This window comes from Gobius niger (assembly GCF_951799975.1).
Source record: "Gobius niger genome assembly, chromosome: 23".
Lineage (NCBI taxonomy): Eukaryota > Metazoa > Chordata > Actinopteri > Gobiiformes > Gobiidae > Gobius > Gobius niger.
The window spans coordinates 622,024-636,976 of record NC_136874.1 but is presented as its reverse complement, the minus strand read 5'-3'; the positions used below and the strand labels follow the sequence as shown (position 1 = coordinate 636,976).

The window sequence follows — 14,953 nt, the reverse complement described above, 5'->3', positions numbered from 1 at the left end:
TGACTTTAATGTTTTCAAACAGGAAATGAATGAGTCGTTTTCAGATGAATCCACAGAATTTACTACGAATCTTTAACCAGGTCAATGTGGAGCTGGATTTAAAACGTGCTCCTGAACTTCCTCCTCTGTCGCCGCCGTCGCCCACGGGAAACCTCCCTCTGAGGAAACACAAGAACAGCTGCCAAGTGTCCTTCAGGAGAACCGCTATTAAAGCCGAGTGTTAAACCAGAGGAGCAGGAGGCGCAGGATGAGGAGCCCGAGGACCCGACTCCAGATCAGCCCCGAGTCGGAGATGAAACCAGCTCAGGTTTGAGGAAACCGTGGGGAAAAGGCCAGAGGAAAGTGTTGGAAACCCAGGAGCTCCGAGGTGCTGAACACATTCATTTCAATGGATCTGCTCCTCTTTGAGTAAAACTGAGGAGGAGAAACTAGTTTAGTATTTTAAATTCCCCCATATTTTCCTCCTCCTCCTCCTCCTCCTCCTCCTCCTCCTCTCTCTCCCTCTCTCCTCCTCGTCCTCGTCCTCCTCCCCCTCGCCGCTCGTCTGTAAACTCGTAAACACTCGAGGAGAATTGAGATCTTTCATCCTCGCGCCTCATTCAGACCTTCAAAGAGACGCTTGCAATTTCCTTCAAACGTTTCCGAGGAGGTGGATTCTTTTGTGGAGAAGATCACAAAGAGAAGAGGAAGAGGAAGAAGATGAAGATGAAGATGATGTCGCCTCACGTTCTCAGACTCGGGCTTTACAGGATCATAAAGTTTTCTTGACGACAGAGTTTAAGCTTTAATAAAAACAGCCCAGACTCTGCAGCGGCGCCGGCTCCTTCACAAACTCTCACAGGTTTGGGATCCACGTGTAGCAGGAAAGATGAGGCTGAAAACATGAATCAAAATGAATCACACGTTTCTGACACAAATGAAAGTGTCATGTCTGAAAACAGGAAGGATGAAAATGATCTGTTCCTGGATCTGTGTTCTGAGGTTAAAGATCTGGATCTGTGTTCTGAGGTTAAAGATCTGTGTTCTGAGGTTAAAGATCTGTGTTCTGAGGTTAAAGATCTGTGTTCTGAGGTTAAAGATCTGTGTTCTGAGGTTAAAGATCTGTGTTCTGAGGTTAAAGATCTGTGTTCTGAGGTTAAAGATCTGGATCTGTGTTCTGAGGTTAAAGATCTGGGTCTGTGTTCTGAGGTTAAAGATCTGGATCTGTGTTCTGAGGTTAAAGATCTGTGTTCTGAGGTTAAAGATCTGTGTTCTGAGGTTAAAGATCTGGGTCTGTGTTCTGAGGTTAAAGATCTGGGTCTGTGTTCTGAGGTTAAAGATCTGGATCTGTGTTCTGAGGTTCTGAGGTTCTGAGGTTAAAGATCTGGATCTGTGTTCTGAGGTTCTGAGGTTCTGAGGTTAAAGAAGCTTCAGTCGAACGTTTAAATCTGACTCTGGCCAATATTTACATTTTGTCTCTGAAATTATCAGCAATTTTCCCGTTTTTACCGTTATTTTAATATTAAAACATGAAATGATAAAGTCTCAAACTGTGGGAGGAAGGGAGGGAGGGGAGGAGGGAGGGAGGGAGGGAGGGAGGGGGGGGGGCGGGAGGGAGGGGGGGGGGGCGCTCTGCCTCAGCTCTGATAAACATGGGGCTTTTATTGTGGCGGGGGGCCTCGGGTCTTTTGTTCTTTTAATTTGGCGTCTCTGCAGGAGCGTGTTTCAAACAGCTCCAGAAACACCGATCTAGAAGAGCCGATACTGGGGAGCCGATACTGGGGAGCCGATACTGGGGAGCCGATACTAGGGAGCCGATACTAGGGAGCCGATACTGGGGAGCCGATACTGGGGAGCCGATACTAGGGAGCCGATACTAGGGAGCCGATACTGGGGAGCCGATACTGGGGAGCCGATACTGGGGAGCCGATACTGGGGAGCCGATACTGGGGAGACGTCATGTGACCTCAGAGTCTGAGCTGAGAGAGAAGACTCTGGACTTTGGGACAGTTTTTGTTTCATGTGGAAAAGTCCAGCCCTTAGAGATATTAACCATAAACAAAGTCCGTTACCGTAGTTACCGTAGTTACCGTAGTTACCGTAGTTACCGTAGTTACCGTAGTTACCGTAGTTACCGTAGTTACCGTAGTTACCGTAGTTACCATAGTTACCACGGACGCCATTACAAACTACGGCTGTTGTAAACCCGTAATCATCCTGTCGAACATCTTTGTGTCTCTGAGTAACTTCACTCCCATACCCCCCCCTCCTCCTCACCCTCCTCCTCACCCCCCCCCCCCACCTCCTGCCCCCCCCCCCCCCCCCCCCCCGCCGGCCTCTCATCAGGACTCCGTTAGCGCTCGTTAAAACACAATCCCACATAATTCCCGCCTAATCTCCGCCGCCTGTTTTTTAATTAACGACGCCACAATTACCACGGCGACCGCGGCGGTAATTAGCCGCTAATGTTCACTCTTCACTTTGGTCTCACGCGGCGGCGGCGGCAGCGGCGGGAGGACCTCCACGGGGGGAGGACCTCCACGGGGAGCACGGCGGTCAGACTCAGACTCAGAGGGTTTAAAGTAAAATAATCTGTTACCGTAGTTACCATAGTTGGTAACTACGGTAACTATGGTTTTGTTTCTTACAGACAGAAGGTTTAGTTTTACCTGCTTGACTAGTTTCGATCACTTCCTGTGATCTTCCTCAGGAGCGCCCCCTGGTGGTGGAGGTGCCGTGTCGTAGGCAGCGCACATGGATGTTCCAGTCAGTAGGGAGAGCTTACTGACCGGCGCCTTCTCCAGGACGGTCCCAGGAGTGGGATAAGGTGTAGCTCCCTCGTCCCGGTTCATAGATCTCGATGCTTCTCTGATCCAGCGGTGGGACTATGGGTGACCCCGGCGTTGTCCCGGTTCAGGATGTGGTTCTTCCTCTCACAGGGGTCTGATGTGGCTGATTTGAGATGTTCTTGTATTGCTCTTGTTTGTCTGTTGGCCCTTTTCACATTCCTCCTGGTGTTCTTTCTTGCGTGTGCTGAATGATCGCCCCGTCTCCCCCACATACGTGTTACTGCATGATAGGCCTGGGATTTCGTACATGACGTCACATTTCCGGTCCTGAGCCTCCTCTTCCTCCTGGTCCTGTGTGTCTGTGAGGATGTTTGCCCTGTTGTACAAAGTTCTGACCAGAGTCTGTGAGCCGTTGTTCTGAAGTCCATAACAGATATTGGTCGTGTGTGTTTCCCGTGTGTTTTGATGCGTGTGCTGCCGTCCTCTTGGTGATGGATTTTTAGGTCCAGAAAAGCTCTGGAGCTGATTCCTCTTCATGGGTGAACTTTATGTTTCCAGTGTGGGACATTTAAAAGGACATTTTATTAACGAGGAAATACATGTCTCAGCTCAGTCTCGCCTCAGTCCCGGCTCAGTCCCGGCTCAGTCCCGGCTCAGTCTCGCCTCAGTCCCGCCTCAGTCCCGGCTCAGTCTCGCCTCAGTCCCGGCTCAGTCTCGCCTCAGTCCCGGCTCAGTCTCGCCTCAGTCCCGGCTCAGTCTCGCCTCAGTCCCGGCTCAGTCTCGCCTCAGTCCCGGCTCAGTCTCGCCTCAGTCCCGGCTCAGTCTCGCCTCAGTCCCGCCTCGGTCTCGCCTCAGTCCCGGCTCAGTCTCGCCTCAGTCCCGGCTCAGTCTCGCCTCAGTCCCGGCTCAGTCCCGCCTCAGTCCCGCCTCAGTCTCGCCTCAGTCTCGCCTCAGTCCCGGCTCAGTCTCGCCTCAGTCCCGGCTCAGTCTCGCCTCAGTCCCGCCTCAGTCCCGCCTCAGTCCCGGCTCAGTCCCGCCTCAGTCCCGCCTCAGTCCCGGCTCAGTCCCGCCTCAGTCCCGGCTCAGTCTCGCCTCAGTCTCGCCTCAGTCCCGGCTCAGTCTCGCCTCAGTCCCGCCTCAGTCCCGGCTCAGTCCCGCCTCAGTCCCGGCTCAGTCCCGCCTCAGTCCCGGCTCAGTCTCGCCTCAGTCTCGCCTCAGTCCCGCCTCAGTCCCGCCTCAGTCCCGCCTCAGTCCCGGCTCAGTCCTGCCTCAGTCCCGCCTCAGTCCCGCCTCAGTCCCGCCTCAGTCCTGCCTCAGTCCCGCCTCAGTCCCGCCTCAGTCTCGCCTCAGTCCCGCCTCAGTCCCGCCTCAGTCCCGCCTCAGTCTCGCCTCAGTCCCGGCTCAGTCCCGCCTCAGTCTCGCCTCAGTCCCGCCTCAGTCCCGCCTCAGTCCCGGCTCAGTCCCGCCTCAGTCTCGCCTCAGTCTCGCCTCAGTCCCGCCTCAGTCCCGCCTCAGTCCCGCCTCAGTCTCGCCTCAGTCCCGCCTCAGTCTCGCCTCAGTCCTGCCTCAGTCCCGGCTCAGTCCCGCCTCAGTCCCGCCTCAGTCCAGCCTCAGTCCCGCCTCAGTCTCGCCTCAGTCCCGCCTCAGTCCCGGCTCAGTCCTGCCTCAGTCCCGCCTCAGTCTCGCCTCAGTCCCGCCTCAGTCCCGCCTCAGTCCCGCCTCAGTCCCGCCTCAGTCCCGCCTCAGTCCCGGCTCAGTCCCGGCTCAGTCCCGCCTCAGTCTCGCCTCAGTCCCGCCTCAGTCTCGCCTCAGTCCCGCCTCAGTCCCGGCTCAGTCCCGCCTCAGTCTCGCCTCAGTCCCGCCTCAGACTCGCCTCGGTCTCGCCTCAGTCCCGCCTCAGTCTCGCCTCAGACTCGCCTCGGTCCCGCCTCAGTCTCGCCTCAGTCCCGCCTCAGTCCCGCCTCAGTCTCGCCTCAGTCCCGCCTCAGTCCCGCCTCAGACTCGCCTCAGTCCCGGCTCAGTCCCGCCTCAGTCTCGCCTCAGTCCCGCCTCAGTCCCGCCTCAGTCCCGGTCTAGTCCCGCCTCAGACTCGCCTCAGTCTCGGCCCCTCAGGCTCCATTACGGCGTGTTTAAAGCTCCTCATCACGGCTCTCGATCGCCTCAGTCTCGCCTCGGTCTCGCCTCGGTCCCGGTCTAGGCTTGGTCCCAGCTCGGTCCCTCAGGCTCCATTACGGCGTGTTTAAAGCTCCTCATCACGGCTCTCGAACGCCTCTAATGCTCCACTTACCGACGCTCCGGCTTCCACAGCGTTTAGCCACTTTTAAACGCGCCATTACCGGAGCCAGAGGTGCATTGTGGGGGATTCCCAGGTGAGGGGCGGGGCCTGGGATTACAAAGGTTTTTCTAATGGCTCCATAATGGAGGCGCAAATTACAGAAGCGGAGCGAGAAACCGGAGCAGATTCACAACAATTATGATGAAGACGAGAAGAAGTTTTACATTTTTCACCGAGACTTTACTGAGACTCAGAGATAGTTCTCCTTCATCTACAGCAGCTACAGCACGGTCTAAACCAGAACTGAACAGGAACTAAACGAGAACTGAACCAGGTCCAAACTGGGACCAGTCTGAATGCAGGATGGTCCAAAGCCCCATAAAAACACCTCAGTCTCAAAACTACAAGTAACAAATGGAAAAAGTGTTAAAAAGGCCTCGTGTCGTCCGGTCCTTTGACACTAAAGTTAGTACAATGTAATAAACTGTAACTACCTGTAATAACATGTACCTGTAGTACAAACACAATGGAGTAACGTGTGTTAGTACTTTGTAAGTACATGATGTAATAACACGAGCCTCAGGGTTAGAGTCTTATTACAAAGTACTAATACCTGTTATTACATGAGTATCTGAGCCACCTGACCTGACCTGACCCTGACCTGACAGATAAAGCCGCTCCAACTGATGTTTTTGGCGTTATTTATTTTGCCTTTTTCTTTTTGTTGGACCTTCGACCAACCACCGTGAAAAACTATGAGCAAAAACAATATATAATATATATATTTAAAAGTAAAGTAAAACATCCACATACATCACAAACCGTGCGCGCCTTCTGCACTAACATTCAGCAGCGGTTAAAGCGGTTTCTGTTTCTAGTGTCCGCGCTTTTCCTGCTTTATCCAACTAAACACGTGAAAAATAAATACATTCCTTCTGCTGCAGTGTTTCTGGTTTGTGTCGTAGTTTTCCCGACACGTGAACTCCACTGACCCCTCGACACTAATCACATTTATGTCTCTGTTTTTGGTAGATTTGGGTAAAGCCGCTGTGCCGGGCTGAGGTGGGGGTCGGGGGTCACAGGTCAAAGACTCTCTCAGATTTAATCCCTCCTGTCACTCACGTCCTGCAGCCTCAGAGTGATTGGCAGGCGGCAGATGAAGGGGGCGGGGCTTCCCTCCCATTAAACGTAATGGCCCTGACGTGTAATTGGTTTAAACGGCTCGTCTGTCGGTCACTTTCTGCCCCGTTAGGCCTCGCTCGGGCGCTCTGATGCTCGGGCGCTCTGTCCCTCTGGCGCTCGGACGCTCTGAAGAGTTTGACAGGTAAATTGGCCGATGTGATGAGTCCGAGTCTCCGGTTCAGCTCAGAGAGAGAGAGCGCTTTAACTTCAGAGGTTTAAGAGGAAACAGCGACAACATCTGCCCTTCTGACTCCACACTCTCCATCCTCTCATCCTGCCTCTGGGTCTGAGGAGCAGATAGAAAAAGACCAAGAAAGAAACGAAACAGGAGAGACAAAATAAATGGAATAAATGTTTGATTGAAAATGAACAGAAACAGTCCTGAAGGTCCTGAAGGTCCTGAAGGTCCTGTCCTGACTTTGTCCTGACGAGAGGTTTAGATGGAGGTCACAGAGCCTCTCACGGCTGAGACGCAGTGTCAGATCCTGGAGAAACCACCACCTCTCTGAGGATCATCTGAGGATCACTTGAGGATCACTTGAGGATCACTTGAGGATCACCCGAGGATCACGTGAGGATCACTTGAGGATCACCCGAGGATCACCCGAGGATCACGTGAGGATCACGTGAGGATCACGTGAGGATCACCCGAGGATCACCCGAGGATCACCCGAGGATCACCCGAGGATCACCCGAGGATCACCCGAGGATCACCCGAGGATCACGTGAGGATCACGTGAGGATCACGTGAGGATCACGTGAGGATCACGTGAGGATCACGTGAGGATCACCCGAGGATCACTTGAGGATCACCCGAGGATCACCCGAGGATCACTTGAGGATCACCCGAGGATCACCCGAGGATCACTTGAGGATCACTTGAGGATCACCCGAGGATCACCCGAGGATCACCCGAGGATCACTTGAGGATCACTTGAGGATCACCCGAGGATCACCCGAGGATCACCCGAGGATCACTTGATCACTTGAGGATCACCCGAGGATCACCCGAGGATCACTTGAGGATCACTTGAGGATCACTTGAGGATCACTTGAGGATCACCCGAGGATCACTTGAGGATCACCCGAGGATCACCCGAGGATCACCCGAGGATCACTTGAGGATCACTTGAGGATCACTTGAGGATCACTTGAGGATCACTTGAGGATCACCCGAGGATCACCCGAGGATCACTTGAGGATCACCCGAGGATCACCCGAGGATCACTTGAGGATCACTTGAGGATCACCCGAGGATCACCCGAGGATCACCCGAGGATCACCCGAGGATCACTTGAGGATCACTTGAGGATCACCCGAGGATCACCCGAGGATCACTTGAGGATCACTTGAGGATCACTTGAGGATCACCCGAGGATCACTTGAGGATCACTTGAGGATCACCCGAGGATCACCCGAGGATCACTTGAGGATCACTTGAGGATCACTTGAGGATCACTTGAGGATCACTTGAGGATCACCCGAGGATCACCCGAGGATCACTTGAGGATCACTTGAGGATCACCCGAGGATCACCCGAGGATCACTTGAGGATCACTTGAGGATCACTTGAGGATCACCCGAGGATCACTTGAGGATCACTTGAGGATCACCCGAGGATCACCCGAGGATCACCCGAGGATCACTTGAGGATCACCCGAGGATCACCCGAGGATCACCCGAGGATCACCCGAGGATCACCCGAGGATCACCCGAGGATCACCCGAGGATCACTTGAGGATCACTTGAGGATCACCCGAGGATCACCCGAAGATCACCCGAGGATCACCCGAGGATCACCCGAGGATCACCCGAGGATCACCCGAGGATCACCCGAGGATCACTTGAGGATCACTTGAGGATCACTTGAGGATCACCCGAGGATCACTTGAGGATCACTTGAGGATCACTTGAGGATCACCCGAGGATCACCCGAGGATCACCCGAGGATCACCCGAGGATCACTTGAGGATCACTTGAGGATCACCCGAGGATCACCCGAGGATCACTTGAGGATCACTTGAGGATCACTTGAGGATCACCCGAGGATCACTTGAGGATCACTTGAGGATCACCCGAGGATCACCCGAGGATCACCCGAGGATCACCCGAGGATCACCCGAGGATCACCCGAGGATCACCCGAGGATCACTTGAGGATCACTTGAGGATCACCCGAGGATCACCCGAGGATCACCCGAGGATCACCCGAGGATCACCCGAGGATCACTTGAGGATCACCCGAGGATCACCCGAGGATCACCCGAGGATCACCCGAGGATCACCCGAGGATCACCCGAGGATCACCCGAGGATCACCCGAGGATCACCCGAGGATCACTTGAGGATCACTTGAGGATCACCCGAGGATCACCCGAGGATCACCCGAGGATCACCCGAGGATCACTTGAGGATCACTTGAGGATCACTTGAGGATCACCCGAGGATCACCCGAGGATCACTTGAGGATCACCCGAGGATCACTTGAGGATCACCCGAGGATCACCCGAGGATCACCCGAGGATCACCCGAGGATCACCCGAGGATCACTTGAGGATCACTTGAGGATCACTTGAGGATCACTTGAGGATCACTTGAGGATCACCCGAGGATCACCCGAGGATCACCCGAGGATCACCCGAGGATCACCCGAGGATCACCCGAGGATCACTTGAGGATCACTTGAGGATCACTTGAGGATCACTTGAGGATCACTTGAGGATCACCCGAGGATCACCCGAGGATCACCCGAGGATCACCCGAGGATCACCCGAGGATCACCCGAGGATCACCCGAGGATCACCCGAGGATCACCCGAGGATCACTTGAGGATCACTTGAGGATCACTTGAGGATCACTTGAGGATCACCCGAGGATCACCCGAGGATCACCCGAGGATCACTTGAGGATCACTTGAGGATCACTTGAGGATCACTTGAGGATCACCTGAGGATCACTTGAGGATCACTTGAGGATCACCCGAGGATCACTTGAGGATCACCTGAGGATCACTTGAGGATCACCCGAGGATCACCCGAGGATCACCCGAGGATCACCCGAGGATCACCCGAGGATCACCCGAGGATCACCCGAGGATCACCCGAGGATCACCCGAGGATCACTTGAGGATCACTTGAGGATCACTTGAGGATCACTTGAGGATCACCCGAGGATCACCCGAGGATCACCCGAGGATCACCCGAGGATCACCCGAGGATCACCCGAGGATCACTTGAGGATCACCTGAGGATCACCTGAGGATCACCTGAGGATCACCCGAGGATCACCCGAGGATCACCCGAGGATCACTTGAGGATCACCTGAGGATCACTTGAGGATCACCTGAGGATCACCTGAGGATCACCCGAGGATCACCCGAGGATCACCCGAGGATCACCCGAGGATCACCCGAGGATCACCCGAGGATCACTTGAGGATCACCCGAGGATCACCCGAGGATCACCCGAGGATCACCTGAGGATCACTTGAGGATCACCCGAGGATCACTTGAGGATCACCTGAGGATCACTTGAGGATCACCCGAGGATCACTTGAGGATCACTTGAGGATCACTTGAGGATCACCCGAGGATCACTTGAGGATCACCCGAGGATCACCCGAGGATCACCCGAGGATCACCCGAGGATCACCCGAGGATCACTTGAGGATCACTTGAGGATCACTTGAGGATCACCCGAGGATCACTTGAGGATCACCCGAGGATCACTTGAGGATCACCCGAGGATCACTTGAGGATAGAGGGAGAAGATCCACCTGAGATGTTTCCTGCGCCGTCGTCATCAGACTCACTTTCTTTGTTCTTCAGGATCATCCTGAGGTAGACGAGTGTGAGGTTCAAGAGGTTCAAGAGGTTCAAGAGGTTCAAGAGGTTCAAGAGGCTAAAGAGGCTAAAGTGTGAGCTGTAAATGCTTGTTTTTCGCTCCTGCCTCCTTCTCTCATCAGACTCCGCCTCTTCCTGTGCCTGCGGAGGTCAGAGGTCACCCACGTGCGCTCTCCTCCTGAACCCCGACCTCCCGGTCGCCTCTGAGGCGGCGGGTTGGACGTTTCAGCCACACGTCGGTGACTTCTCCTGATTAAAGCCATCGCCACGGGAACCACGTGTAATTACAATCACGGCGACGGTAATTACCGCCCGCCCCGGAACCAGCACGACTCATAAACAACGCGTTTGTTTGGAAACATCTCCTCACGCGCCTCCTCCTATCTTTATCTCTGGTTTGTCTCTGGTTTATGAGTTTATCTCTGGTTTATGAGTTTATCTCTGGTTTGTCTCCACGGTCCAGAAATGTGGGAAACACGTTCAAAGAAAAGGTGAAAAGTGCGGGAAAAAAGTTTTAAAAATGTTATATTAAAAAAGAAATAGGAAGAAATAGTGAAAAAGTGGAAAAACGTGTTAAAAATGTGCGGAAATAAATCAATAAAAAGATAAATAACTGGAGAAAACCCGGGGGGAAGTGAGTGTGTTTGAGGACAGTAAATACAGCTCCAGAATGTCCCGTGACTCTGTGAACCCTGAACGCTCCGGTTCTCCGGCGCGTCTTCATCGTCTCGGTCGCGGCTCCGTCGGCCTCGCGGTGACCGGTTTTCCGCCGTGTTGTTCCCGGTTCTCGCTGTGGCGGAGCGGGCGGTGCAGAGGCGGACGGAGACTTTAGGAGAGGGCGGGGCCTGTGTTTGTGAAGACTTTCTCCATCATGAAGATGAAGATGATGATGATGAAGCACATCAGACAATCTGTAAAACGAGCTTCAAACATCTCCATTTCTTTCTTCTTCTTCCTCACGTGCTGAAGCTGGTCTGAACATTTCCTCCGTAGTTCTGAGGTTCATGTGGCGCGCGCTGGAATGTGGAGGGGGTGCGCGTGTCATATCACTGTCACAGATGCGCGTGGGGGCCCGAGCACGTGACCACTTCATCACGTCACTCAGCGCGAGCTCCTCCACAGTGGCCGGGGCACAGTCACAGCTCATTCAGCTGTTCAGTCTCCGGAGACCGAGACCGAGAGCCCCCAGAGCCCCCAGAGGGACTGACCGAGACCGGAGACCGGAGACCGAGACCGAGAGCCCCCAGAGGGACTGACCGAGACCGGGACTTTATCCGGACTTTACCGGGACTTCCCCCTGAGGGACCGACCCCCAGCGGAGAGAGGAGGCTTTACTGTGAGGAGCGTCAGTCAGTCTGAGCGGATCCCGGAGGATCAGGGGCCACACCGGGAGCACACCGGGGAGAGACCGGGAGCACACCGGGGAGCAAACCGGGGAGCACACCGGGAGCACACCGGGGAGAGACCGGGAGCACACCGGGGAGCACACCGGAGTACATCCCGGGAGAGACCGGGGCTCGGGGGAACTCTCTCTGACCCCTCGCTCGGACTCTTTTCTCGGACTCTTCGCTCGGACTCTGCGGGACTTGAAAGTTTAGGCTCTGACCGGTCACGTGCTCCGCGCGGCGGATGTTCGGGCTGATGCTGGAGCCGCACACGGAGCTCCCGGGCCCGGGTGTCCCGGGTGTCCCGGGTGTCCCGGATGTCCCGGATGTCCCGGGCCCGTGCGCGGGCAGGGCGCGCGTGAAGCGGCCCATGAACGCCTTCATGGTCTGGTCCCGGGGCCAGCGGAGGAAGATGGCGCAGGAAAACCCCAAGATGCACAACTCTGAGATCAGCAAGAGACTGGGCGTCACGTGGAAGCTGATGACGGAGGCCGAGAAGCGGCCGTTCATCGACGAGGCGAAACGTCTGCGCGCGGTGCACATGAAGGAGCACCCGGACTACAAGTACCGGCCCCGGAGGAAGAGCCGGCCCGGGCTGAAGAAGAGCCTCCCGCCGCCGCGGCTCGAGAGCCCCGGGGGGCACGCGGGGCACGGGGGGCACGCGGGTCACGGGTACGCGCTGAACGGCTGGGCCGGGGGCGCGTACCCGGGGCCCGTGATGGTGCACGAGGCGCAGCTGTACGCGCACGGCAGCCCGCAGCACGTGCACCGTTACGACATGACCGCGCTCTCCTACAGCCCGGGCGCGTGCACGCAGAGCTACGGATACACGCACGCGCACCCGGCCCAGAGCGCGTCCCCGAGCCTCAAGCACGAGCCCAGCGCGAGCGCCTCCGCGGGAGACCTGCGGGACATGATCCGCGTGTACCTGCCGCCCGCAGAGCACGCGCTGCACGCGCAGCACTACACGGGCACGAGCGCACACGGCGGCACCGTCCCGCTCACGCACATTTAGCGCACGAGGAGCGTGTGCGCGAGGAGCGCGTTTCTACAGAAAACTGGACCAAAGCTTTAACTCTTTAACTGTGTTTGATTCAAGTCTCTCTGTCTGTGATTCTGATGAAACATTATGACGTCACTGTGACGTTTGTCTCCGGGTTTAAAGTCTGTGTTTCTGTTTTTAATATATTTATTATTCATTTTACCAAAACAATGAATCAAATAAAAACATTTGTTTTGTGGAGTTTGTCTCAGTTTGTTTCCTCCGTGAGGCTCCGGAGTCACAATAAAACATTATAAACATTGTAGTGGCTATTTGTCCATAAACTTAAATCAAAAACAAAAGGTCCAGTTTCTCAAAAGGCCACTGAGGCTGCGTCAGGTTTAAGAGGCACCAAATCCAAACGTCCATGCGGATCAATGCGTTTGAGGAGGTTTATTCACATCAGAAAGCTCAGATGTTTCTGCTGCCTCTGTACCTGGTAAAAACCACATGCCCTCACAGCCTGAGGCCCCTCCCACCTGGACCCGCTTATGTAAATCAACGAAACCAACAGTGACCAATAAACAACAACGGAAATAATGATTTAAATTAGCGGAAATAACAAACGAGAAATAATATAAGCATAAAATAAGCAAATTAACTTTAGAAAGAAAGAAAATAAATTAGGCTATAACTGAAGCCTAAAATAAACACAAGTACAAAATAGCTCCAACAAACATTACAAACATTATAAACATTATAAACATTATAAACATGATAAACATTACCAACATTATAAACATTATAAACATTACCAACATTACCAACATGTATACATGTATATATATATATATGTGTGTGTGGGACTTCCAGATCCAGACGGACAGAATGTGATGAACCAGCCGGACATTGTGGTGGTGACAAAGAGCAGAGGAAACATCAGCACGACTTCAACATCAGGACAAAGGAACAGGAGAAACTAGAGAAACACCAGGGGCTCAGAGAAGAGCTGGAGGAAACCTGGAGGGTGAAGCATCAGTGGAGCCACTCGGGGCAGTGACCCCCAAACTGGAGGAGCGGCTCCAGCAGATCCCAGGAAACACATCAGACTCTCGGTCCAGAGAAGATACTGCAGAACCCTCAGGTACCAGGCCGAGGGGAGAGGAGCCGAGCAGGAGGTGAGGAAGAGTTTTTTTTTTTTTTTATCCTCGTCCCTGTGTCTGCCTGAGGGGGCGTGTCCAATAATCCCAGTGTTTGGTCAAACCCTACCTGTCCTGTTTTCTCCTCAGTGTTTTGCTTTTGTTCTGTTGCTGTGGTTGTAATTCTGTAGTTTGGACACTAGATGGCGCTAAGACAGGAGTTGGGACTGATGTTTCTGGTGCATTGATGAGGTAACTGAGCTCAGGTGTGTCTGCTGAGGCCACGCCCACTCACTGCAGGACAGCAGAGACGCCCTCGGTGAGTTCAGAGTTTGGTCCAGGTCATAAGAGTTCAAATCTGAATCAACAGTTCAAATGTACTTTGTTAAAATATAAACATTGGAATTATTTGTGAGTAAAAAGCTAAAAACTGCCTGTTAAGGAAAGCAGGATTTTTCAGTATTTGATTGACTGAGGTTTGAACTAAAAAACACCAGGATCTAAAATCCCTCTGAGCAAATCTTTGTAACTAATATGTCAGAAAACAAAACCGCACATTTAAAGTTTAAACATAAAAGGCTTTATTTTTAAAAACATAAAATGACATAAAAACGGGTGTTTTCCTCACATGTGCAGGAGCGGACTGGCCATGTGTCCGTTCTGGAAGAGCACAGGGGCCTTAACCGAGCTTTACCCAAATCTAAGAGCCAAAAAGAAACAAGAGGATGAAAAGCAGAGCCGTGGGGAGAGGTATTAATATTGTCTGCAGTTCCTAAACTCTCCACCAGGGGGTGCTGCAGCCCCCCCCCCCCCTTAGCACCCTGGGTTCCCACTGCCTTGATGAACAGAAAACAAAAAGCAACGGAAAAAAGTGACAAAAAATGTGATGAAAAGTCGACAAAAACAACAAAAAGCAACGAAAAAGTCATGAAAAAACAACATGACAAAAAGCTACAATCACTTTTGCAGGTCTCAGCTTTCAAATGAGGCGCTACACTGTTGCTCTCCAGTCGAGAAGCTTTTAGATTTGGGTAAAGCCAAAGTGGAGAAACTGCGCTCGTTAAGGCGGGGGGTCATTTGGGCCGGGCTGGTCAGAGGGCTGTTAGTCCCAGTCCTGCACATGTGTGTCCAAAGATGTGCACTGTTCCCTCTGCAGCGTTTACAGATGTTTACAGATGTGTGCAGATGTTTACAGATGTTTACAAATGTGTACAGATGTGTACAGAGGTTTGCAGATGTTGTGAGTGGAGTAAAAAGGCCTAAATCAGAGTAAAACGTGTTAAAGTAAGTTTGTGTTTGTGTTGAATAAAGCCGGTGTTGGAGCCGGTGTTTGATGCTAATCCCGGCGGCGCGCGGTGTTGCTAATGCGGCGCTAATCCGAGC

The 14,953-nt window shown here is 53.4% G+C and overlaps 1 protein-coding gene across 1 annotated transcript; it reads left to right on the top strand.

The window, feature by feature from the left end:
* Positions 1–11,758: 11,758 nt before the first annotated feature.
* Positions 11,759–12,519, top strand: sox1b (SRY-box transcription factor 1b). The gene has a single exon (XM_079581881.1). It carries the CDS (start codon positions 11,820–11,822, stop codon positions 12,462–12,464), a length of 645 nt encoding a protein of 214 aa, XP_079438007.1. The 5' UTR covers positions 11,759–11,819; the 3' UTR covers positions 12,465–12,519.
* The last annotated feature ends 2,434 nt before the right edge of the window (positions 12,520–14,953 follow it).

Excerpts from the sequence above, each read along its gene's own strand:
- sox1b (XM_079581881.1), top strand. The coding sequence starts at position 11,820 with ATGAACGCCTTCATGGTCTGGTCCCGGGGCCAGCGGAGGAAGATGGCG.